At 36.4% G+C, this 27,632-nt stretch overlaps 2 protein-coding genes across 2 annotated transcripts; one reads left to right on the top strand and one right to left on the bottom strand.

The window, feature by feature from the left end:
• The first annotated feature begins 187 nt into the window (after positions 1–187).
• Positions 188–10,438, top strand: LOC753964 (probable thiopurine S-methyltransferase). Its single transcript, XM_030991560.1, has 9 exons — positions 188–309; positions 1,850–1,941; positions 3,661–3,750; positions 6,061–6,193; positions 6,439–6,491; positions 6,794–6,868; positions 7,343–7,434; positions 8,465–8,509; positions 10,284–10,438. The coding sequence occupies exons 2-9, from the start codon at positions 1,868–1,870 to the stop codon at positions 10,400–10,402; spliced, it is 681 nt and encodes a 226-aa protein (XP_030847420.1). The 5' UTR covers positions 188–309; positions 1,850–1,867; the 3' UTR covers positions 10,403–10,438.
• An 8,207-nt stretch (positions 10,439–18,645) lies between these two features.
• LOC582278 (probable thiopurine S-methyltransferase) lies at positions 18,646–27,022 on the bottom strand. The gene is made up of 9 exons (XM_030991557.1): positions 26,835–27,022; positions 23,926–24,017; positions 22,969–23,058; positions 21,697–21,829; positions 21,487–21,539; positions 21,110–21,184; positions 20,553–20,644; positions 20,085–20,129; positions 18,646–19,076 (listed from the first exon to the last, which is right to left on the bottom strand). The coding sequence occupies exons 2-9, from the start codon at positions 23,997–23,999 to the stop codon at positions 18,958–18,960; spliced, it is 681 nt and encodes a 226-aa protein (XP_030847417.1). The 5' UTR covers positions 24,000–24,017; positions 26,835–27,022; the 3' UTR covers positions 18,646–18,957.
• Between the last annotated feature and the right edge of the window lie 610 nt (positions 27,023–27,632).

Here is a 27,632-nt window from a genome sequence, read left to right as displayed (position 1 = left end):
GGTTAAAACTATTCCATTCGATGGACTTGTTCATAATAATTAATGGCCTGTACAGCCTGCCATATACGCATACGTGAGAAGCTCTCTATATACACTTGAAACCACTTGTACAGCACCCGCAACACCCGCGGCGTGCACGCCCCCACGTTTCTATAAATGTTATTACGTAATTCTCATATTTACAACATCCCTTGTAATCGTCGATCCTCCGGCCGAGACTCTGCCCAGCTCAGAGGCTTCCAGTAACAACGCGTGAAACTGAAAGTAACCTCGATTTCGCTAAATCAGCTGTTATTAGTGACAATTTGTGTAAGTACATTCTAGAGTCTAAAGTCAATCATTAGATCTACATTAACTCCGGGAAGCTCCAACCTGCCAACACCGGCGCGCAGCGTCGCGTCGGATGTTGGAGCTTCCCGGAGTTATCATTACATTAGTCTATGTAGACTCTAGTCTAGAATAGATCTACGTTTTGAGAATTTAAATGTATTTTCCCACCGTTCGTGCTTCATTCTGTTATGACTATGAGCAGAATAGCAAAGTCATTTGTCCGATTTGTCTGAAGCTAGACTTTACTTTAGACTCGATCGGACAACAAAGAGTCAAGGAGCGAGAGAGAATGAGGACGTTCTGATCGGAATGAATTATTAAATTTAAGCCAGCCAGGGCTGTCAACGTTGTCTTTGCCTGTGGGGAACTGTTTTGAGCTGGCGTACTTCGAGTCGGGCTAATTCGGACCAGGGGACAACTCGGCCCAGATGCAAAAACGGTCATTTTTTGCATGTTTAGCTTTAGGGTTAAGTTTAGGGTTAGGGTTAGGGTAAAATGACAAAAAATGACCGTTTATATTGCAGCTGGTCCGAGTTAGACCGGATCCTTCGTATAGGGGGGGGGGGGGGGGGTAGTGAGCACTAATTTTTTTTTTCCTTCTCAATACCCCCTGCCATACCCCTACCTCCACCCCCCTTTGAGCAAATTAAAATTGCATAGATATTTTTAAGTTGGTGCGGAGATTTTCATTTTTCATTATTCGGGAGATTCTACAAAATATAATTGTTTGTGGGAGAAGCTAGGCGTGTGGTGACGGGAGTCTCCCGCTACGAGCTGTTGGGAGAATGTGCGTGGTGGTGTGAGACTCGATCCTTAAAATGCGGGATTTAAGCCCACCAGACACTAGACTATACGATCTAGGTGATAAGGCCTATAGGTGCCAAAACATTGGTCAGTCGTCAGAAATCTTTCTTCTTTTTTTCTCCCTCTTTTGGCTGATATTTCTGTTTTGAATGCTTTATTACGGACTTTAATATGGTAATATTTTTTTTCTCTAAAAAACGGTTTTAAAAAAAATCTTTTTGAAAAGGCCTACTGTAAATTCCAAGATTTTGGGGTCAGTCATAAATTTCAAGGGACGTCACGTCATGCTTCCTAAAAAAAGGAATTGGAAATTAAAAGAAAAGGCTCAATCGGCTCGGCCTCAGGAATACCGATAGTAGTGACATCGGACCAGATCGATGGGGGCCCAGGTACGGGCCAGGTGTCTGGACACTTAACAAACATATTAAGACTTCACTGTTCATCAAATATAACTAAACCTCATGAATATTCGTCCTTTATAATATTGTCCGACGTAATTAAGTCTTCAAAGATTTTTATGAAATATTGCTTGTAAACTTCTTCAAATTGCTGCTTTAAAAAAGTTGTCCACATACACAACCTGTCCAGACACACAACATCTGTATATAATTATAAACCGTATACCAATGTTTTATGAGTGGATAGACAAATCTGTATTAAGTGTATTTAATCTTTATTCCAATCAATTGCTTCAATTGTTTTCTTTTGATGGTAGGATATATCCTGTGTGATAATGTCAAGACTAGAAAGATGGTCAGAAGGATGGGCAGAGGGCAGGACTTCATTTCACCGGACATATGTTCACAAGTATGTGGCTTGATTAAGTTGATTCCATCGTTTATTCATTATTTTGTCTGTTTTGAGCCAGAAGATATAGGCATTATACTTAAATACTTTAACTCAGTGTTATCAATTCTCTAATCTTATGCTTCTCAACTGACAATTTTAGTTTTTACTCTACTAAATGTTTTATGTTTGCACAAGATTTGGGGCTTTCTATTTGTCTTTAAAGATAATGGCCCAATTTTCTTGAAAGCATTCCAAGTTAAACATAGCTTGAATTAGTCAACTGATGTATGGAAAGCCAAGTATCAGCCTTTCCATTCCCTACAAATTACTTTTAAGTATTTTCTGGAAATAATTAATAGACAAAAATACTTTAGTCATTAAAAATTAAAATTAAATAATGTCATAGTTGCAAGTCTTTATATTTCCACGTACGGTAGTTACCGGTAAAGAATTTTAGAAGGTTGCAATGGATGAAAAGGTTGATATTTGGCACTCATATCACTGGAATAAATCTAGATGCATTCAGACAAGGATTAAACTTGGCTCAAAGTTAATTAGCTATATTGAGGATACTCATTTTTTTTAGTTAGACCCATCATGAGTTCAAATGCAATTAAGATAGCTGAATGTGTTAGACCAGGAAGCTGTAATGAATGGAGATCCCGTCCAAGAGGCCCCTTTGAAGTCATCCGTGGCACCGCGCGTCTTTTGTTTCCCCTACCGTAATCCCCTTAATCCCCCTCCAAAACCTTACAGCTCCCTAGTAGCACTAAGTCCTCCCTTTCCACACACAGCCCAGCCCAGCGAGCACGGCGGCTTTTGCTTTGCCGGCCCGTACTTTGGGTGAATAGTGGTGCTAACTTGACAACTTCTAGCCCTAAATCAATAAATGCGCAAACATATAACACAATTTCATTTAGTTCTTTAGGAAGATAAACCTTTGGACTACCTTCCTAGCTATGTACAAATTTCGGAAATTTTCGGAAAATGTCAATAATTAGATGAGAAAATCATGATTATGAAAATCTTTCATTCGCTCTAACTCATGATTTCCTTGGTCAATTTCGCTGGTTAAAATGGCCATGTCTTCAGTAGAGCTATCCGAGAACGGAAAACGCATTTGATGACTAATAGAAAGTTGCATTGGTCATAATGTTGTGAATTCTGCATTTTATATGTTATAGCTAAATACATCTTCCATGAACATGACTTAATTTGTCGGTGCCATGCATGGCTTCAAAGCCCGATGCTTGCATATTTTTTCAAACGAGTGAATAGAGAACTTAGGGAAGCAGATGGCGTTGCGTAACATTTCGTACTATTCGGAATGCCAGAGAGGGACTGTGCATTGATACGGACAGCTGTTGATGGAAATGATGGCTGGAGAGGGTTACATTTCTTTTTGTTAAGCCAGGTTAATCTTGAATAATTTTCCCTCGGAAAATTCTTTCGAGACGGTATCTCCATTCATTACAGCTTCCTGGTTAGACCAGCGTACAGCATAACTGTAGCTTAGGTCTATATCTCTTTTTGTTGTGTGCTTTGACTATCACATTTTCTCATTTCTCGACTTTGTTGAGCTTAGATATTAAATTTACGGTATAAATGATATGCCACAGATTTTGTAATGTTCAAAAAGATATAATCACCCTCTGTCTGTTGCCCAAGGCAATATAGTATACCTGGTAACTACATTTTTCAGAAAACAATTTTTTGCAAAAAAAAAATTACTTTCAGGTCACTGCTGGAGTTCCAGAGCAAACTTTTGGTGAAGAAGCCTAGTCGAGTGTTGGTGCCATTGTGTGGAAAAACATTGGATATGAGATGGTATGTACTATGGAAGGAAGGAGAAAAACGAAGAACCTACCTAGCAGCTAGTAATTTAAAATTGTAAAAGAATTTAGTTTTCAAGTAGCATCTTTGCTAGCTATGATTACCCAGTCATTGACAATTGAATATGTTTTGCTAAAAATTTGATAATAATTTCAATTTCAATACCTCTTCAATGCAGCTGAAAAGAGAAAAGAAGAGAAAATCAAACATGAGATATTTATTACATGTATGTGGATAGCTGATTATGCTTTTTTAAGATTCAAGTTCAAAATAATGTATGAAAATATGATTTTGATAATTTGATATATGCAAGTAACATCTATATTATCTTGAGAAGGAAAAATTACTAATAAGATATTAATCGGTAATGAATTCAGTGGAGTTTTAACAGTTTAAGATAGTAGAATAGTAATTAGTATGGTAACAAATAAAAGTAAAGATAAAATAGCTATTTTTACATTTTTATGCCTCCGCCACCGAAGGTGGTGCCGGAGGCATCATGTTTTCAGGTTGTCCGTCCGTACGTCCGTACGTCCGTCCGTACGTCTGTACGTCCGTCCGTACGTCCGTACGTCCGTCCCGTTTGACCGTTATCACAATATCTCAAGAACCATTTAAGATTTAAACTTAAGACTCGGGAATAGTATTTATCACCATAGGAAGACGATCTGATTAGATTTTGGAGTACGTAGGTCAAAGGTCACAGGTCACAGAGGTCAACTTATGAAATTCCTTGTATTGAGTTTGTTAGCGCGATATCTCAAGAACCATTTGAGATTTAAACTTCAAACTTAAGGATAGTATGTATCACCATAGGAAGACGATCTGATTAGATTTTGGAGCACGTATGTCAAAGGTCAAGGGTCACAGAGGTCAACTTATGAAATTCCATACATTGAGATTGTTATCATGATATCTCAAGAACCACTGGAGATTTAAACTTCAAACTTAGTGATAGTGTGTATCACTATAGGAAAACAATCTGATTACATTTTGGAGCACGTAGGTCAAAGGTCAAGGGTCATAGAGGTCAACTTATGAAATTCCATACATTGAGATTGTTATCATGATATCTCAAGAACCACTGGAGATGTAAAAACTTCAAACTTAAGGATAGTATGTATCACCATAGGAAGACGATCTGATTAGATTTTGGAGCACGTAGGTCAAAGGTCAAGGGTCACAGAGGTCAACTTATGAAATTCCATACATTGAGATTGTTATCATAATATCTCAAGAACCACTGGAGATTTAAACTTCAAACTTAATGATAGTGTGTATCACCATAGGAAGACAATCTGATTAGATTTTGGAGCACGTAGGTCAAAGGTCAAGGGTCACAGAGGTCAACTTATGAAATTCCATACATTGAGATCGTTATCGCGATATCTCAAGAACCACTGGAGAATTTTCACTTCAAACTTAATGATAGTATGTATCACCATATCATAATATCTCAAGAACCACTGGAGATTTAAACTTCAAACTTAATGATAGTGTGTATCACCATAGGAAGACAATCTGATTAGATTTTGGAGCACGTAGGTCAAAGGTCAAGGGTCACAGAGGTCAACTTATGAAATTCCATACATTGAGATTGTTATCATGATATCTCAAGAACCACTGGAGATTTAAACTCCAAACTTGTTTAAATTGCTCTATGGCGGAGGCATCATTTTCGACTGCGCGCAGTCAAAATTCCATCTAGTTTTAGTATGTTACGCATTCAGGTTGGGAGTAGGTAAGATATTTTATAGTGGAGTGATTTTTGTCAAAATTTTTGCATTTTCTAGGTTATACAAAGTTTTGGTATGGGGTCATGAATTTGGTTCAAATGAACATATTGGAAGCATGTATGCGATCCTACAATAATCAGTGATCGTTGTCGCTGTTGAAATCGAGTCTAAAGTGATAACATTTTAAATAATAAACTCTTTATGTTGTATAGCTCCCTCTCAAGGTCAAGATATTAATTTAGCTATAAAACAATGTGTTTTTATTAAAATTGACCGATTGGCTATTCCCGTTTGGAAGTTATATATCACGAGTGGATATTCTGAGATTTTCATGGTCGCAGCTACAATCGTATGGCTGTAGGCACTATTTGAAATTTATCAAAAATTACCTGGAGCACCGGTAAATTTTTATATTCTATTTTTCTCGAAAGCAGAAGTGTTTTAGGGGCTAAATTTCTAGTGCTTACAATACATCCACAGGGGGCATCCAAATATATCAAAATTGTAAAGAATCACTATCCAGCCAAGTTTCAAAATTTCCCCAAACTTTGTATTACCTTTAATTAAGGTTTGCTGAAGAAGGTCATGAGGTGGTTGGCGTAGAGGGTGTCCTCCAGGCTGTCATGGAATTCTTTCAAGAACAAGAGCTCCCCTACAAAGAGAGTGATGTCCCTGGGCTCAAGGGTGCAAAACTTTTTGAGGTTTGTCTGAGCTAGGCTTCTTACAATCTGATATATTTCATGATTCTTGGGCACAAGGATGCAACATTGCCTCAGGTTTTTAGGAATTTTGTAAAGTTTTTGTGGGCTAGCTTGCTCAAATCCTCAAATCTAAGGTAGAAAATGTTTAAGCCCTGAGTTGGACGATAGCACAATTACAACATGGTATGAGCTGCTGTTTCTTATCAATATCCTTGTTTTATTACCCCTCTTTTCCTTTTTTCTAGAATGAGGACAAGAAGATCAAAATATACCTGTGTGACTTCTTCCAATTCTCCAAGTAAGTGCAATTAGTGCATTCTATGTGTGGCATTGTTATGAATTTATCTATTTGTGACTTGTTACTGTTTTTCTCAATACATTTTGTAAGTGGTACTTTTCTATATATTTATATGACAGAGCTAATGAAAGATTAAGCATTATACAAACTGAACTGATATTGAATTGCACTGCCTCATATAATGTGTTTGAATGATTCAAATTTATTTATAAGTATCAGGAATGAAAACTACTCAATAACTGCACTCTAGCTAAAAAGTATGATCAAACTGTGTTTTGCATTTGTTCCTTGCAACAACGCAGAGATTTTGCAGGTCAGTTTGATGCCATTTGGGACAGAGGTTCTCTCGTTGCTATTGATCCCTCATTACGACAGCAGTGAGTACCAGTTCTACTTTGTCTTCTTCTTCTTCTTCTTCTTCTTCTTCTTCTTCTTCTTTTTCTTTTTTTTGTCCTTCTTATTTTTGTCTGTACTTCTTCTTGTTCTTGTCAGAAAGTTTTTTGTTTTTTTCTCGATGTTTTGTCCTATTTCTGAGTGTCTTCCACCCTCTCCATACAGAGCAGCAAAAAAGTAATAGCTCTAAAAGATATCTGGAAAATAAGAAAAGAGGTAGTTAAGTGAGAAAAACAACACAGAAAATATTAACAGTTGTCACAAGGAAATTCTATTTTCCTTTATTAATCTCACAGCTCTTATAAGTTCTAAAAGATCTCTGGAAAATAAGAGAAGAGCACAGGTAAGAAAAACAACACAGAAATATTAACAGTTTTCACAAGAAAAATCTACCTTTTCTATATTAATCCCACGATGATAAACTAAAGCTTGATTAATTCCTACATTACTATCCTCAGGTACACAGACCTCCTTTTGTCGGTACTATCTCCAGGTGGACGAATTCTAAATGAGGTGTTTGAGTACAACCCAGAAGAAAGGGAACCAAAAGGTGAAAAATCTATGGTCATTTCTATTTCTCTTTGGCCCCATTCAGCCCATAGGGTCACTCCCAACATGACTGGCTGCCCACCCACCTCCAGAAAAAGCGTGGAAAGGGTGTCTTTTCCAGCTATACGGCGGCGTCGACGTTTTCCTTAAAAAGGGGTGTTGTTTAAGCACTGATCGCACAAAAAAACAAAAAAGATACCTTTTCAGGATCACAGGTTTCAACGTTTTCTTAAAAAAGGGTCATTTCAGAAAAGGTGCTATACGCCATTAGGGTCCATTTCAGATGTTGATGGACACGGGCAGGTAGCATTTGTGTATGCAGGCCTGATAAAAACCCGATTTAAATCGGTTTCCCGATTTTTTTTATTTTTCCCGATTTTTTCCCGATTTTTTTTTTCTTCCCGATTTTATCCTGATTTTCCCGATTTCCCTCTTATTATCTCTATTCTTCCCTATTTTTCCCCCAATTTTCCCCCCAATTTTCCTAAGTTTGTCTCAATTTTCTTACTCGAAAGGGGGGAATGTTGTTAGATGCCATTTTTTCCCCGCGAATCGTCTTCTTTTTTTTTTACTCAAGGGGGGCGTGGTTGAGGGGAAAACAAAAAACCTATTTTTTTTTTAGTGCTCACTATCACCCCTGTGTATGAGAGTGACCCCCCTGGGCATTTCAGCCTGGGGTTTAATCTGGTAAGGGGTCAATTTACCACCCCCCCCCCCCTTTCATCTAAGGGGTAGTCCAAAGATGTTCCAGATGCAAAATATTTTGTGTACATTGACGTTAGTGCTCGCCTGTTCATTTTATTTTGCTTGTGTTTTTTTAGAAAATTGCTTCTTTACTACTTCATTTTTTTTTTTAATTTTTAAAACATGTTTATAGTTTTTTTCATTGAAAATGAAATACTGTATAATGTTCAGTGTTTTGCCAGTCTCTTTAGAAGCTAAGTCAACATTAGTTTGTTTATACCTTATGAAAGAATAACAGTGTTGAAATCTTGTTCATCTTAAATCATTTGTATCCAATTTTCTCACAGGTCCTCCACACTGTGTACCTGAGGAAGTTATACAGAAGTTATTTGGTGAGAATTTTCTTTTATTTATACAAATTTTGAAGGGAAAATGTTGTTATGTCTTTTATTTTTCAGCATTCAGCAAGTGGAATATACATGTATTGATTAAAAATCTGCTAAAATCTTGGATTTTTTTTGTGGAAATCCCTTTGCATTATGCTGATCATGAATACATTAAGAAATTAAATTTACTCTTGAATCCCATTAGAGAAATGGATATCAGATGAATCACAATTAACCTTGAGATACAATAACATGTAAGCTTTAAAAGGAAACCTTACCCCAAGAAATAGCTTTACTCTGAAAGATTTATTGTATTCTTGCCAATAAATCAACAAAATTCCCCACCAAAGTTTATAAGAGAGGTTTAAAGTAAGAATAATGTACAGTTTCTCAGTACAACATTGACATCCCCACCTTCTTTATAATATGACTTACTATGTAAAGTTGATTATCAAGTAAATGTATTGAAATTTATAGATGCTTCCTTATCAGGAAGTGTGTGTGGTGATGAAGTATTTTATTCACCTGCTATTATCCTTCGAACTACAATTGCCAAAATGCAAATTGCATAAATAAATTGGTGCTCTTCTGGGGTGAATGTTTTGCATAAATGAAATAGATTTTCAACTGCTATATTTTAGTATTTTTAAAGAAATTAGTTACAGTTGTTCCCCTGTTATATATTGTTCACCTAATATAATTTTTACCTCCTCAGCTATGACTTCTGTCATTAAAAAAAGTTAAGGTTTTGTTATTAAATTTAAAATTCTTCCCAACTAAAGCTTGGTGCCATGATACATGTTTAAGTTTGGTTGGTACCTCACATTCTCAAGAAAATGGCTGCGCCCATGTCATGCTAATAGGCATTACATCATGCCAAGAATATCTTCATTTATATATCTTTTGTACTTTTTTGTAAGGAATATTGTACATCAAAGAGCAGGAGTATGCATCTCATTTTTCACCAAACCTTCACTTATTGTTTGGAGCGAGGGTTCCTTTAAACTTTAATGACAATCGGGATTTGGGTTGTCTTCCCTAGTTTCTATGCTCTGACAATCGTCAGGATTGTTCAAGAGTTCTTGTAAAAGTTATGTTTTAATTATGTAGTTTTCTAGTCAAGTGTATGGTTCACCTTTGTCAAGGAAACGGTACTACACGAGTAGTGTGATTTCACCAAGTATTTCAATATATATTTTAAAATGTCAGAGCCTTGGGGGGGGGTGGTGTTAATTATTTGGTTGAGTATAGCATGTGAATGTAGTACCTACAAATATCTTCCTCTTCTCGTAATCATTCATTTCTATTGTCTTTAAAATCTCTTTGTGTAATTGTCTTGTATTGTTTTGTGTATTTGTGAATTCCATTTAATCTTTCTCTACCCTTTCTTTCATTCTATCATTCCAAATTCTTCCTTTTGACTCCCATCATTCTAGGAGAGAAGTTTACCATAGAGGTACTAGGTGACAATGATCACTTGGAAGGAAATGAAAGATTCAGAGAGCGTGGACTTACATGGATGAGGCAAAAGATTCACTTTATGGTCCTCAAGTAGCTCTGTCATTGTGTTCTAAGACTGCCTTCAGACCCAAGACTACTTGTACAGGCCTGAAGCCCAGAATTAGAGACAGAATTTTCTATGGGACATACATATAGCAACAATCTCAAATTGGAGTATTTACTGATTTCTTTTTCTTTTCTTTTCTTTCTTCTCATCATCCATATTTTTCCGGCCTTCCATTGCCTCTTCAATTGCTACTGCTTCCATCTCACATTGCAGGAGAAAGATTTTCCATCCAGCTTTTGGCAAATGTTGATATCCTGGAGCATAACCAGTTTTTCAAAGACCTCGGACTTACATGGACAAAGCAAAACATTCGCATCATGACCCTCCAGTAACATCTCATTGCAGGATTCAATCACTGAACCAGAGAGTAAATCGGGAACATCATATCTTTGATATAATAGTTATTCCTGTCATATTATTTATATTCATATTATATATTCATATTCATAGTCATATTATTCATTTTTCTCTTTTTATTTCTTTATTTGCCCTCTTCCCCATTTTATATAACGCAAAATCAGGGACTTACATGATTTGTTAACGATTGCCGTTTTTGTTGCAAGAAATTAGTATAGATTGCAAAAGTTCAATGTTTTTATTCAATAATTTCAAGGCATCTGGAATGCTCAAAAGGTTGTGGTTTTTACAGGACTCCTTCCTTGAGTAACTTTTTGAACTTTAAGCTCATGAGTGAATCTTTGAGGGATCATGTGTACAGAATGGCCTTTGTTGAGTCAAGCCTTGGTAATGCTCAGTGGCTGGCAATGTTAATCAGAAACATGTCTGAACTAGTCAATTAAGAATTAACCCCTCCTAGAGACTGTGACATATGTAAAGAAAAAGATTAAATCTGGGCACTTAACAAAAGATATACCTTTAGTACTTTACTGGTATTTTACCCTGGCCATGGGATTTATTAAAGCAGAGAATTTTTGCACCATCTCCACTATTTTGAGCATTCCTACCATGTGGTCATTAGGAGGGCACTTGGCCACTATGATCCTATATTCCTTACGAAAATGTACAAGAGATATATATTTATATATATATAAATAAAGATATTCTTGGCATGATGTGATGCCTTTTAGCACGACATGGGCACAGCCATTTTCTTGAGAATGTGACATACCAGTTGAAGTTGTACTTGTACCATGCACCAAACTTTTGTTAAAAAGATTTTTTGAATTAATAACAATAACGCCTAATTGGGTATGCAGATTTATATATCTATGCAGTCTTAACAACTAAATTATTCATACCCCTTGTAAAATTGATGTTTTTTGTCGAAAGATGCCATTCATGGACTGGTTAAATGAGGGCCTTTGTTGTATTCTTTTAGATGTAAGCTTTAAAATGTCACATTCTCAAGAAACATAAATCGGGACAATCAAATTGTTCACATACTTAAAAACTTTTTTAAAAAGTGGTAAGGTTATGAATAATTTACCGGTAGTTGTTTTCTACATCTTTCTTCAACTTCCACATTCTTTCTGCTTCTATCAATATCTATCCAATCCTTTATCCTAGGAGAGAAATATTCTATTGAGCTATTGGCCGGTGACGAGGGAGTGGGCTGTTTGAGTAAGACTCGCATTATTATCCTCAAATAGCCTTTGCATGCATCAGAACCGGACCAGTGTGATCAGGGTGTAGGAAGTGCTGTGGCAGATTCAGGTGGTGGGGGAACAGGAAAGCGTCAAAAAACACAAATTGAAATTAAAAAGTGTCAAAAATATCCATTGACTATACCTCAAAACTAGAAAATACAAATCTGTATTGTGCCTATGCCATTTAAAAACGCATCATTCATCATTCATCATTAAGGTGAACTAGCATAACCTGGCATCATTATCCTCAATAGCCTTAGCATGCTTCAGTACAGGACCAGCTTATTACTGTGTAGGGAAGTGCTGTGGTGGATTCAGGTTGTGGGGGCACAGGTATGGAATGTAGAACTTATGATGCTTATTATTTTCTATGAATGTAATTTGTGCACATTTCAAGTTACCATTTTGGATTTGTAATCATCAGTCATGAATATCTTAAAAACGCATAGTAGTGGGCTGGGCTTTCATAGGGAAGTGTTTAACTGGTGTTGGAAATCACCAGGATTAGCCTTCAGTTTATGATCAACGGGATTTAATTATGTAATGCTCTGCATTTTCCATCCATTCCCCTATATTGGTAAAGCCATTACATTACATTTCCCTCACCGAAAGACTATCTGAGAGAATTATGGCCGTAAGGAGTATAATATACACCCATCAATGGTATTTCCACCAAGTCTGGTGTCTGGAATTTATGACCTTCTGATGACCATCTCCCTAAAAAGTATTGTAATTGGTATCTAATTATGAAAAAAAAGATTCATAAACTTCATAAGATGTGATAGATTTTAGTGTACAAGAAGTCATTGACTATCAGTAGATGTATAAAATGATATTAAGAAAATGAATTTATATGTAGTTATCATAGTACTTTTTAGGGTAATTATTTTTTATATTCATAAATGAACATAATAAGTTGTATTTTTATGATTAAAATGATAGATCTTTACAAAAATTGATTGTCTGTATTTTGTATAGCTTGAAAGGAAAATTTGATGTTGGAAAAGAGGGGGAAAGAGAGCAAGAAGAACATGGGAGAGAGAGAGAGGGGAGAGGAAGATCAAGAAAGGAATTAAGAGAGATTGGGATTAGGCTAGAGAGACGGAGAGAGAAAGTGTGGGGGGGGGTTAAGAGAAAGTTAGGGAGAGCAGGGACCTGTGAATTGTAAAAAATTGTAATGCATGTATGTACAATCCCTGATGGGAGAGAGAGAACTTGGGAGATATGAATTTGATATGTACGAAAGATATAGATTATTCACTTAATATTGAAAGATGGTACACAAAACAACATGTGAGATTAATGAAGAGTTTATTCTTAAATTTTCCCAACCGTCTTTCCATGAAAATAAGACATGAAACGGGCTTTTTAAAATCTTTCAATACTTAAATGTTTGGATGGTATATAGAGCCAATTCACTGCTTTGTGATGATTTACATTCATCTAAAAATTTAATTAAACTATAATAATATAGGAGGGACAATTTTGGAATCGATCAGATTAGTTGTCCCAATTTTTATCATCAATTATTGTGGTCTGTTTTAAACAGGGGAAGGCTCGTACGCAGGGGGGGGGGGGGGGGTTAACCCCCCCCTTGAGTTTTTTTATGTGTATGTTTTGTGTATGATTTTTGTTAAGACTCCCCCCTTTTGATTTTTGTTTTTTTTTTTGTAATAAAAAAGTGTCCTCTTACCCCCCCCCCCCCCCCCCCCCCCCCACTGAGCGACTTTTCGGCTGGCTTAGTTGGTGCGATTTTTTTTTACTCCCCCCCCCCCAAAAAAAAGTGTCCGCTTACCCCCCCCCCCCCCCCCCCCCCCCCCCGCCCCCCCCCCCCCCCCCCCCCCCTGCTGTACAATTAAAGGTATACCCCCGCCTCCCGGAAAGGCGAGAGAGAGAGAGAGAGAGGGGGGGGCGGGTGAAGAGAAAGTTAGAAGATCGAGAGAGCAGGGACCTGTGAATTATAAAATTAATAATATATACAGTCCCTGGTTAAAACTGAGATCCATTAAAACTCCTTTAACGAAACAAGAAAATTCTCCCTTGAAAGGATTTTTCGAGGGATTTTTTTTAAGGGATTTTTCTAAGTGACGCCGCCTTAAGTTATGATAAAACATCGATAATTCTCGGTTTTGTTTTTTCTTGGACGCACTGTATATGACAGTCATTTTTAAAATTCTAAACATAGTAAGCAATTGGGGCGTATAGGAATGCTGGAGAGAGAGAGAGAGAGAGAGAAAGAGAGAGAGTAAGAGAGAGAGAGGGGGAGGGAGAGAGAGAGAGAGGGAGGGAAAGAGAGAGAGAGAGAGAGAGAGAGAGCTCGTACGTACAGACACCATCAAAAGGAAAACAAAAAGAACAAGAAGTAAAGGAAAGAAAAAAATCCAAGGGGGTAAAGAAATTTTGAATAATTAGTCAGATTTCTGATATTTTCTTTCCTTTAACTTGGTTAATCAGCTAGGTTTTATATATTTCTTTTTATTTTATGTTGGTGAAATATAGTTAGGCCTACGGTGAGCCCCAAAAAGCAATAATAACTGCCTATACCGGGGCTTCCTTTGCTGACATCAATGGTTAAAAATTTGAAGGAAAAAAGGGGAATGAAATTGGGATTTTCAATTACTTTGTTTATTCATTTATTGATTATATTATCGGTAACATATCAGACTTGAGAAAGCGAAAGTTGAGCAAATATTTTTTTGGGAGAAGGATGATAAAGATCCCTTGGCCCGATAGAAATTGGGAACATCGAGCATATCAAGAAGAAATAGGAAACTGATGTAAGTTAAATTTATTGGCAGATGAGATTTTTTGGACATTTTGGTGAACATTATGTGACAGGCCAAGCTCGAAAGGAAAGGGGAAACTGTTGCAATAGCTAGGCTAGGCTATATAGACGAAGGAAAGGAATTATCTGGAGGGATACTGAACACAAAAAGAGATGAGACAGGAGAAGGGGGAGGGGGTGGTTAGCATTTTTTGGGGGGAGGCCCTCGAAAATTGGGTGGATATTGATTCTTTACAATTTTGATTAATTTGGATGCCCCTGTGGATATATCACAAGCACTAGAAACTTTAGCCCCTAAAACACTTCTGCTTTCGAGAAAAGGCTTGAATATAAAAATTTACCGGTGCTCCTGGTAAATTTTTATGAATTTCAAATAGCGCCTATGGCCGTAAAATGTTAGCTGCGACCATGACAATCTCAGAATATGTAGTTGTGATATACATTTCCAAAGGGAATAGCTAATTGGTCGATTTTTAGTCAAAAAACATTGTTTTATAGCTTAATTAATATCTTGACCTTGAGAGGGAGCTAACAACTTAAAGGGTTTATTATTTACAATTTCATAACTTTAGACTCGATTTCAACCGCGTCAACGATCACTGAATGTTGTCGGATCGCATATGCTTCCAATATGTTCATTTGAACCAAATTCATGACCCCATGCCAAAACTTTGTAATACCTTTAACATCTTATTTTTAGGATAAAGATTTGAATCGGTTAATTGTCTTTCTTCTTTCTCTTATTCTTTTGTTTGTCTGCTTCCCCTAATTTCTTCCTCTGCCTTTACTTCTTCTTCTCTTTCTTTTTTTGAAAAAAAAGGATATATATCTGTACATCTAGTTTCTTGCCGATAACTATGATTAACATATATACATGATATTGCAAGTTTGCAACATCCATCAGTAAAATGAGATTTTGAGTGTGAAAATCGGGTAATACAGTCTCCAGCAATATAAGTGTAAAGCGTTGGTGGTATAGTGGTCAACATAATTCCAAGCAATTGACCCGGGATCGATTCCCGGCTAACGCAAGTATTTTTGCACTTAAACAAGAAACGAAATATTATATTACCTGCTTGGGCGCTTTCATGGTGTAGAAAAAAATTAATAAATAATAATAGATTTCAGTTTACAGTTTTCAAATAACACATGTTTGGCACTTTGGCGAGGAATTTAGTAGGATCTACCAGAAAATGTCGATTTATATGACGAAATAACGAGAATGAAGATACCCCTTTAAAACATAAGATTAACTCTTCATTAATCTCACGTTAATTTGTGTACCATCTTTCAATATTAAGTGATTAATCATTAATCTATATCTTTCATACATAACGAGCCTATCAATTTCACATTTCCCCAAGTTCTCTCTCTCTCTATCCCCTCGCCTGAGCTCTCCAAACCATGCAGGGACTGTACAAACAGGTTTTTACTAAATTTTACAATTTACAGGATCCTGCTTTCACTTCTAACTTTTCCTTCACCCTCTCTCTCTCTCTCTCTCTCTCTCTCTCTCTTTCTCTAGCCTTTCCCATCTTTCTTGATCTTCCCCTTATCTCTCTCTCTCTCTCTCTCTCTCTCCTGTTCTCCTTGCTCTCTCTTCTCTCTCTCTTTCTCCCTCTTTTTTAACATTACATTTTTCCTTTCAAGGTATACAAAGAACAGACAATACATATTTGTAAAGATCAATCATTTTAATCATAAAAATACAGTGTATATTGACATTTATGTATATAAAAAACAATTACCCCAAATAGTACTATGATAACTACATATCACTTTATACATCTACTGATAGTCAATGACTTCTTGCACACTAAAATTTATCACAAATTTCATGATTTTTTCTTTCATAATTAGATACCAATTGTTCTCATTAAAGGTATTACAAAGTTTTGGTATGGGGTCATGAATTTGGTTCAAATTAACATATTGGAAGCATATGCGTTCCTACAATATACATTGATCGTTGTCGCGGTTGAAATCGAGTCTAAAGTTATGAAATTATAAATAATAAACTGTTCATGTTGTATAGCTCCCTCTCAAGGTCAAGATATTAATTTAGCTATGAAACAATGTTTCTTGACTGAAATCGACCGATTAGCTATTCCCGTTTGGAAATTATATATCCCAACTACACATTCTGAGATTTTCACGGTCGCAGCTACGAGTGTTCGGCCATAGGCGCTATTTGAAATTTATCAAAATTTACCGGGAGCACCGGTAAATTTTTATATTCAATTTTTCTCGAAAACAGAAGGGTTTTAGGGGCTAATTTTTTTAGTGCTTATAATACATCCAGAGGGGCATCCAAATATATCAAAATTGTAAAGATTCACTATCCACCCAATTTTCAAAATTTCCCAAAACTTTGTATTACCTTTAAAGGGAGGTGGTCTTCAGATTTGCTGACACCAGACTTGGTGGAAATACCATTGATGGGTGTATATTATACCCCTTACAGCCATTATTCTCTCAGATAGTCTTTCGGTGAGGGAAATGTAATGTAAAGGCTTTACCATATGGGGGATAGGTGGAAAATGCAGAGCATTACATAATTAAGGCCAGGTGATCATAAAACTGAAGGCTAATCCTGGTGATTGACAACACCTGTTATTGGGTAAACACCTGAGTGGTGTTGAATTCCCTATGAGAACCCACTACTATGCTTCTTTAACATATTCGTGACTGAAAACATGATTACAAATCCAAAATGGTAACTTAATTGAAATGTGCACAGTTTACATTCATAGAAAATAACAAGCATCATAAGTTATACTTTACATACCCCCCCCCCCCCCCACAACCCGAATCTGCCTCAGCACTTCCCTACACACTAATAAGCTGGTCCTGTACTGAAGCATGCATGCAAAGGCTAATGAGGATAATGATACCAGTTATGCTAGTTCACTTAAATGATGAAATTCAGCCTTTTCTTGATTGTTGCATTTAAATGACATAAGCACAATACTTTATTTTTGAGGTAGTCATTGGATATTTTGACACTTTCTTGTTCCCCCACCACCTGAATCAGCGACAGCATTTCCTACACCCTGATCACACTGGTCTGGTACTGATGCATGCAAAGGCTATTTGAGGATAATATATTGCGAATCTTTCTCAAACGGGTCACTCCCTCGTCACCGGCCAATAGCTCAATAGAATATTTCTCTCCTAGAAAAGAGGATTGGATAGATATTGATAGAGGCAGAAAGAATGTAGGCAGAAAGAATGAATAATTTAGTTGTTAAGACTGTATAAGATATACAGTTAACTCTGCACAAGTTGTTATTGTTATTAATTTTAAAAGTCTTTCCAACTAAAGCTTGGTGCATGATACAAGTACAACTTCAACTGGTAATAGTATGTCACATTTTCAAGAAAATGGCTGCGCCCATGTCATATAAGGCATCACATCATGTCAAGAATATATTCATTTATATATCTCTTGTAAATTTCCGTAAGGGATATAGGATGATAAAGCCATACATTGTGATCATAGTTGCCAAGTGCCCTCCGAAAGACCACATGGTAGGAATACTCAACATATAGTGGAGATGATGCAAAAATTGTCTGCTTGAATCAATCCCATGACCAGTCACCAGGGTAATAATACCACAAAGTGCTACATCTTTTGTTAAGTGCCCTTTAAATCCAGATTTAATCTTTTTCCTCACACATGTCACATATTCTCTAGGAGGGGTTCTTAATTGGCTAGTTCAGACATGTTTCTGAATTTACATAATTGTCAGCCACTGAGCATACCAAGGCTTGACTTAACAAACAGCCATTCTGTACACATGGACCCTTAAAGATTCACTCCTGAACTTAAAGTTCAAGAGGTAATTACTCAAGGAAGGAATACTGTAAAACCACAATCTTTTGAGAAATCCAAATGCCTTGAAATTATTGAATAAAAACATTGAACTTTTGCAATCCATACTAATTTCTTGCAGCAAAAATTGCAATCGTTAACGAATCACATACGTTCCTGATTTTGCATTATTTAATATGGGGAAGTGGGCAAACAAAATTTAAAAAATTAAAAAATGAATACTATGAATATGAATATGTAATATCAATATCATTAATATGACAGGAATAACTATCATATCTAAGATGATGTTTCCAGATTTACTCACTGGCTCCCTGAGTGATGAATCCTGCAATGAGATGATGAAGTTACTGGGGGGTCATGATGCGAATCTTTTGCTTTATCCATGTTAGCCCGACATCTTTGAAATACGGGACATCCTCCAAGATATCAACATTTACCAAAAGCTGGATGGAAAATCGCTCTCCTGCAATTTGAGATGGAAGCAGTAGCAATGGAAGGCCAGAAAAATATGGATGAGAAGAAAGAAAAAATGGAAATTGGTAACTAATACAAAATTGAGATTGTTGCTATATTCATGTCCGATAGAAAATCCTGTGTCTAATTTTGGGCTTCAGGTAGTCTGAGATCCGAAGACAGTCTTGGAACACAATGACGGAGCTACTTGAGGACCATAAAGCGAATCTTTTGTCTCATCCATGTTAGTCCACGCTCTCTGTATTTTACATTCCCTTCCAAGTGATCATAGTCATGTAGCACCTCTGTGGTAAACTTCTCTCCTGGAACAATGGGAGGCAAAAGAAATAATTTGAAATGACAGAATAAAAGAAAGGGTAGAGAAAGATGAAAAGGTATTCACAAATACACAAAAACGATACAAAAACAACACAAAGAGACATTAAAGATACTGGTAATAGAAATGAATGAATACAAGGTGAGGAAGATATTTGTAGGTACTACATTCACAAGCTACACTCAACCAAATATGTAACACCCCCCCCCCCCCCTCACAAGGATATGAAATTTAAAAATAAAATTACATTGAATTACTTGGTGAAATCACACCACCTTTACTTTTTTAATGACGGATATTATAGCTGAGAAGGTAAAAATTATATTAGGTAAGAATATATAACAGGGGACCAACTGTAACTCATTTATTAAAAAATACTAAAATATAACAGTTGAAAAATCTATTTCATTTATACAAAACCTTCACCCCAGAAGGGCACCAATTCATTCATGCAATTTGCATTTTGGCAATTTTAGTACGCAGGATAATAGTAGGTGATTGAAATACTTCATCACCACAAACACCTGTGAAGGAAGCATCAAAAAATTTAAATACATTTACTTGATAAACAACCTCGAATAGTACGTCACATTATAATGAAAGTGGCAATATCCATGTTGTACTGAGAAACTGCACATTATTCTTTCATCAACTTTGGTGGAGAATCTTGTTGATTTATTGGCAAGAATACAATATATCTCTCAGAATAAGTAAAGTTATTTCTTGGGGTGAGGCCGTTTCCTTTAAAGCTTACATTTTATCGTATCTCAAGTTGTATTGTAAATCATGTTATATTCATTTGTCTATTGGATTTTAAGAGTAAATTTAATGTCTTCATGTATACAGGATCAGCATAATGCAAAGGGATAAGCACAAGAAATTCCAAGATTTTAGCAGATTTTTAAACAATATATTCCACTTGCTGAATGCTGAAAAATAAAAGACATAAAAAGTGTTTTCCCTACAAAATTTGTATAAATAAAAAAATTCTCACCAAAAAACTTCTGTATATCTTCCTCAGGTACAGATTCAGGAGGACCTGTAAGAAAATTGGATACAAATGATTATGACGAACAAGATTCCAATACTGCTATTCTTTCATAAGGTGCAAACAAAATGTTGTTGACTTTGCTTCTAAACAGACTGGCAAAACACTGAAATTCATTCAGTATTTCATTTTCAATCAAATATCTATAAACATGTACAAAAAGAGACACCAAATTTGAATAAATTCTAAGTAGTAAAGAAAGAGCAATTTTCTTTAAAAAATACAAAAGCAAAACAAAAATGAACAGGCAAGCACTTACGTCAATGTACACAAAATAATTTTGCATCTGGAACATATTTGGACTACCCCTTTGATGAAAATTGGGGGGGGGGGGTGGTAAATTGACCCCTTACCAGTGGAAACCCCAGGCTGAACGGGGCTCAAGAGAAATAGAAATGACCATAGATTTCTCACCTTTTGGTTCCCTTTCTTCTGGGTTGTACTCAAACACCTCATTAAGAATTCGTCCACCTGGAGATAGTACCGACAGAAGGACGTCTGTGTACCTGAGGATAGTAATATATGAATTAATCAAGCTTTAGTTTGTCATCGTGAGATTAATATAGGAAAAGTAGATTTTTCTTGTGAAAGCTGTTATTAATATTTCTGGGTTGTTTTTCTCACCTGAGCTCTTTTCTTTTTTTCCAGATATCTTTCAGAGCTAATCAGATCTATTACTTTTTGCTGCTCTGTATGGAGATGGTGGAAGAAGACATTCAGAAATATGACATACATCCAAAAACGGGAATTCTTGTCACCGTTCTTTAATTGAAAAGATTTAAAAGGATGACAAGTATAAGAACACGACATGGTTTCTGACAAGAACAAGAAGAGGAAGTACAGAAAAAATATGAGGAAGGATAAGAAAACGAGAAAGAAGAAGAAAAAGAAGAAGAAAGAGGAGAAGACGGAGAAAAGGAAGAAGAAGAAGAAGAAGAAGAAGAAGAAGACGAAGAAGAACTGGTACTCACTGTTTTCGCAATGAGGGATCAATAGCAACAAGAGCACCTCTGTCCCAAATGGCATCAAACTGACCTGCAATATCTCTGCGTTGTTACAAGGAACAAATACAAAACACAGTTTAATCATACTTTTTAGCAAGAGTGCAATAAATGAGTAGTTTTCATTCCTCATACTTATAAATATCTTTGAATCATTCAAACACATTATATGAGGCAGTGCAATTCAATATCAGTTCAGTTTGTAAAATGCTTTATCTTTCATCAGCCCTGCCATATAAATATATAGAAAAGTACCACTTACACAATTTATTGAGGAAAACAGTCTCAACTCACAAATAGATGAATTCATAACAATGCCACACATATAATCTAATAATTGCACTTACTTAGAGAATTGGAAGAAGTCACACAGGTATATTTTGATCTTCTTGTCCTCATTCTGGAAAAAAAGAAGAAGGGTAACAAGGATATCAAATGATTGAAGATATGAAACAGCAGCTCATATGGAAATCCACTACAAATGTGCATACCGGTACAGTAACTGCAGTAATTATCATGAAATATATCAGATTGTAAGAAGCCTAGCTCAGACAAACCTCAAAAAGTTTTGCACCCTTGAGCCCAGGGACATCACTCTCTTTGTATGGGAGCTCTTGTTCTTGAAAGAATTCCATGACAGCCTGGAGCACCCCCTCTACGCCGACTACCTCATGACCTTCATCAGCAAGCCTTAATTAACAGGAAAGATTAAAATAGTTGCCTTAAAATGCAAAAATGTTCACAAAAGTCACTCCACTATGAAATATCTTAACTACTCCCACCCTAAATGTGTAACATACTAAAAATAGCTATGTTGTCTTTACTTTTATTTGTTACCACACCAATAACTATTCTACTATCTTAAATTGTTAAAACTCCATCGAATTCATGACTAATTGATATCTTATTAGTAGTTTTTTGATGGTTCGTTTTTTCATTTCCTGTAACCAAATCATTTTACATTACAATGACCAAAAACAATGTCAAAGATATTTCAATGCTCACTTCTGTTATTTCATTACCAGGGGCGGATCCAGGAATTTCCCAGAGAGGGGGGGGGGGGGGGGGGGCACACAGGGGATAAGAGGACATATATATATATTTTTTGTTGGTCCCAAAAAAATCGCAATGACTCAGCCAGCCGCTAAATAAGCGAGGGGGGGGGGGGGGGGGGGGGGGGTAAGAGCACATTTTTTTTTTGTCCCCAAAAAATCGCAACGACTCAGCCAGCCGCTGAATAAGGGGGGGGGGTGTAAGAGCACATTTTTTTTTGGGGGGGGGGGGCTGGGGGGGCATGTTCCTGTTTGTCAGTACATTTTTGGCGAATTTGGGGCTGATTTAGACTTTTTGGGTGGCCGGGGGGCACATGCCCCCTGTGCCCCCCCCCCCCTGGATCTGCCACTGATTACGTTTATTATTGTTTGTCATTGTTTATATTATGTGAAAAGAAATGAAAAATAACTTCGCTCTGTATAGAGCTACTACTTACTTACTTACTTTCCTTCTCAAAATATTATAGATGTTACTTGCACATATCAAATTATCAAAATCATACTTTCATACATTATTCTGAACTTGAATCTTAAAAAGTATAATCAGCTATCCACATAATGAATATCTCATGTTTGATCTCCTTTTCTTTTTTCAGCTGCATTGAAAAGGTATCGAAATTGAAAATGATTATCAAATTTGTAGTAAAACATATTCAATTGTGAACGACTATGTAATCATGGCTAGCAAAGATGCTACTTGAAAATTAAAGTCTTTTACAATTTCAAATCACTGTTTAATAGGTAGGTTCTTCTTTTTTCTCCTTCCATAGTACATACCATTTCATGTCCAATGTTTTACCGCACAATGGCACCAACACTCGACTAGGCTTCTTCACCAAAAGTTTGCTCTGGAACTCCAGCAGTGACCTGAAATTAATTTTTGTTGTTGCAAAACATCATTTTCTGAACAGTGTAGTCACCATGCAGGTATACTAGATTGGCTTGGGCAATTGTAGATAGAGGGTGATTATTTATTTTTGAACATTGCAAAATCTGTGGCATATCATAAGTACCGTAAATTTAATATCCAAGCTCAACTAAGTGGAGAAATGAGAAAATGTGATAGTCAAAGCACACAACAAAAAGAGATATAGACCTACAAGCTACAGTTATGATATACGTGCGTTGTCTGTAGGTCCATGATCTAAGTTATCTTAATTGCGTTTGAACTCAGGGTGGGTTTAACTCAGAAAAGAAAAAATGAATCCTCAATAGCTAATTAACAAACTTTAAGCCAAGTTTAATCCTCGCCAAAGTGCATCTAGAATTAGTCCATTGATTTATGAAGTGCCTAATGTCAACCTTTTTATCCATTGCAACCTGCTAACATTCTTTAACTATGTGGAAATACAAAGAATTAACTATGACATTTTTAATTCTAATCTTTAATTACAAAATTATTTTTGTTTATTATTTCCAGAAAAATACTTGAAATAATTTGTAGGGAATGGAAAGGCTGATATTTGGCTTTCCATACATCAGTGGACTAATTTAAGCTACATTTAACTTGAAATGCTTTCAAGAAAAATGGGCCATTATCTTTAAAGACAAATAGAAAGCCCAAAATTTTGTGCAAATTAACATATAAACATTTAGTGAGAGTCAAAAATAAAATTGTCAGTTGAGAAACAGAAGAGCATTGATAACACTAAGCTAAAGTACATGAGTTAATACCCTTCTGACTCAAAATAATGAATAAACAGTGGAATCAACTTAATCGATCAAGCCACATACTTGTCAACAAATGTCCGGTGAAATGAAGTCCTGCCCGCTGCCCATCCTTCTGACCATCCTTCTAGTCTTGACATTATCAAACAGGATATATCCTACAATCAAAAGACAATTAACAATTGAAACAATTGATTGGAATAAAGATTAAATACAGATTTGTCTATCCACTCATAAAACATTGGTATATGGTATGGAAATATATACAGATGTTGTGTGTCTGGGAAGGTTGTGTATATGCAGACAGTTATCTTAAACCAGTAATTTGAAGAAGTTTACAAGCAATATTTCATAAAAATCTTTGAAGACTGAATTATGTTGGACAATATAATAAAGGACGAATATTCATGATGTTTAGTTATATTTGATGAACAGTGAAGTCTTTATGTTTGTTAAGTGTCCAGACACCCGACCCATACCTGGTCCGACGTCACTACTACCACCATTCCTGAGGCAGAGCCGATTTAGCTTTTCCTTTAATTTCCATTTACTTTTTTAGGAAGCATATGATGTCCCTTGAAATTTAAGGGCGTTAAGTTGAGATGGGAATTCAATTCAGGGGCCCGCCTCAGGGCCCCTAATAGGGTTCAGGGTGCAGAGCCCCTGCTCAGGGGTTTTAGACATTTGATTATGGTCAGATGAGCATATTTTGATACCTCATATTTATTATGTGACACTGGCTAGTCAATATTCTTTCTTTCTTTCTTTTTCTCTTTAACATACTTTTTCAAAAAAGAGTGTGTGGGGAGGGGAGGTGCTCGAGCCCCCATCGGCCCAGTCGTTTAGCGGGCTCTGACACTTAGGCTTCTAAATAACTATATTTTGTGCCCGACTGTATATTTGGGAATTTGTCATTTTCCAGCAAACACATAAAAATGTATAATTTCCAAAAAGTGAGAAGAAATGCAAGAAAATCATGTCATTTCAGCAACATTTGTAAATCGCTGGAATCAAATTGGTATGGAACCAAATTTTCATATTATTGGGGAGGGGGGGAGGCAATCACCAGTAGGCTTCGCCAGTGATATTATATATATATTTTTTAACGAATATCTTCAGAAATAAGCATTGTGCATGTGATAAATATAAGAGTATAAGGGTCCCAAAAATTTTGCAACGACTCAGCCAGCCGCTGAATAAGCGGAGGGGGGGGGGGGTGGGGGGGGGGGGGGTTAGGTCACCTTTTTAGGTCAACCATTACCATAATTATTTTTTTATTATAAATGAAAAAAAAAAAAAAAGGGGGGGGGGGGTTCTCCAAAATACACACATAAAAAAAATCTAGGAGAGGGGGGGGGGGGGGGGTTTAACCCCCAAACCCCCCCCCCTGCGTACGTGTCTGAGGCACGCATGATACATTGTGTCGAGCTGATCGATGAAAGGCGAACTAATTACATTTTTAAATAAAAGGATATTTGCATAGACCTTCTTTCACTCTAGTCTTGTTTTATATGTTTCTTTGTCTGCTCCTTTTTCTTCCTACGTCCTCTTACTTTTTTCTCTTCTCTCTCTCTCTCTCTCTCTTATCATGCCACCCCCCCCCCCCCGAGCCCCCACCCACGCAACAAAGTCCGGCCTTTATTGACATGCAGCCCTGGTTTAAATTTAATAATTCATTCTGATCAGAATGTCCTCATTCTCTCTCGCTCTCTGACTCCTTGTCCGAGTTAGAATAGAATAGAATAGAATAGAATAGAATTTATTGACTCATTCGACCCCCTTCTGGGGTATGAGAGTACAACACATGTACATGTCATGATAATGATACATAATAAAGAATACAAACATAGCTTAATAATACAAAGAATACAGTATACAACAAAACAACAATATAAAAGTATAACGATAAATAGGAATGATCTAAACCTAGCCTATGCTAAACATAAATACAATATTATACAATATGGCAAGCATACATGAAAAGTGGAAAATACCACATGAACAATCTAAATACAAACACAAAGAAAAAGAAAGATAAAAACAAAAAATAATTTTACAATTTTTTTTTGTTGTTTAAATACATTATTGTCTTAACTAAAAAAGAAATTATAAGTTTCATTTTTGTACATGTAAGTGAGTTGTGATTGGATTGTTAAGATATATGCAGACTAACAAAATACGCCATAATCGTCCATTGGACAAACAAAAACATAATGGAATATAATGTAATAAGACAAACAAAACAAAAAGTATACACAAGTACAGGCGCGTACGCAGGATTTTTTCAAGGGGGGGGTTTTAACATTTATAAATCGGTCCGAAAATTTCGCAACGACTCAGCCAGCCGCTGAATAAGCGGGGGGGGGGGGGGGGGGGGGGGTAAGAGGACACATTTTTTTTTTTTTTGGTCCCAAAAAAATCGCAACGACTCAGCCGACCGCTGAATAAGCGGGGGGGGGGGGGGGGGGGGGGGGGGGGGGGGGGGGGTAAGAGGACACTTTTTTTTTTTTTTTTGGTCTCGAAATTTGGAAATTTGACATTTTGCTCCGTTGGGGGGGGGGGTAAGGTCACCTTTTTTAGGTCGGCCATGGGAATAATTTTTTTTTTTTTTTTTTTTTTTTTTTAATAATTAAAAAAAAAAAAAAAAAAAAAAAAAAAAAAAAATCCAAAAGGGGGGGGTTTTAGGTTTTTTTTAGGGGGGTTTACACACAAAAAATTTCCAAAGGGGGGGGTTTAACCCCCCAAACCCCCCCCCCCTGCGTACGCGCCTGCACAAGTATATAAAAGTATACGAGTTTAAAGCCTAGAGTTTAGACTAGTCTAGACAAATATCAGAGTTCGAATGACTTTGCTAAAATTAGTTAAAATATCTGCTCGTGTAGTCGTGTGACAAAATGAAGCACGAACGAACGATGGAAAATACATTTAAATTCTTAATATGATTGACTTTACATGTAGGTCTACCGTCTACTTACGCAAATGGAAATTGTCAGCCGAATAAATTGTACTGATAACCAGGATAACAGCTGATTAAGAGAAATCAAGGCAGAGTGCAGATCAGAGCTGAGTCCGTGTCGGATGCGGATGATCGAGATGTTGTGAATGTGAGGAGTGGTACTAACAGAAATAGAAACATAGGGCCTGTGAGGGCGGGCAAGGTGTGGGTGCTGCGGGCACTACAAGTAGAAGTGGGCGTAGAAGTGAAGAGAGCTGGCGGGTCGAATGGAATAGTTTTAACCAATCAGAATGCAGGAAACTATATAACCATACAACTATCAAGGACAACTTGTATGACCCTGAACGGTCTAATAGTTTTATATACCTCACTTTAGAAATCCAGCCATCTGATTGGTCGAAATTGCATTCATAAACTTTAACTATTCCTGTAAAATTCCGCAGTTTTCAAACAAAAGTGAACGAATATATTTACAAGGACTTGAAGCATGGCTGATCGTCAACGAAACTTTTGTCGACTATGTTTGTTGCTACGACAGGCAACCATGTAAAAACCAATTCCTTTTAATCAAATTTATGGAAATGCAAGCATTACTATAAACAAACAGAACTTATCCTGGCTCATTTTTCCTGATTGAGGTGTCATATGACTTTTTGGCACCCACTCTTCTGATTGTTATCAATCACTCATGCGTGCATATGAGACTTATGAGTTGCATCAAATGAAAGAGGAGGATCTAATTTTTTACAAATATGTGACATGTGTCATTTATTAATTTTAATTGTGATCAAGTTATATGATAAAACATCGATAATTC

The sequence above is a fragment of the Strongylocentrotus purpuratus genome, unplaced genomic scaffold, assembly GCF_000002235.5.
Source record: "Strongylocentrotus purpuratus isolate Spur 01 unplaced genomic scaffold, Spur_5.0 spur5_scaffold_2, whole genome shotgun sequence".
Taxonomy (NCBI): domain Eukaryota; kingdom Metazoa; phylum Echinodermata; class Echinoidea; order Camarodonta; family Strongylocentrotidae; genus Strongylocentrotus; species Strongylocentrotus purpuratus.
The sequence above is the reverse complement of the archived record's forward strand: the minus strand, read 5'-3'. Positions and strand labels throughout refer to the sequence as shown.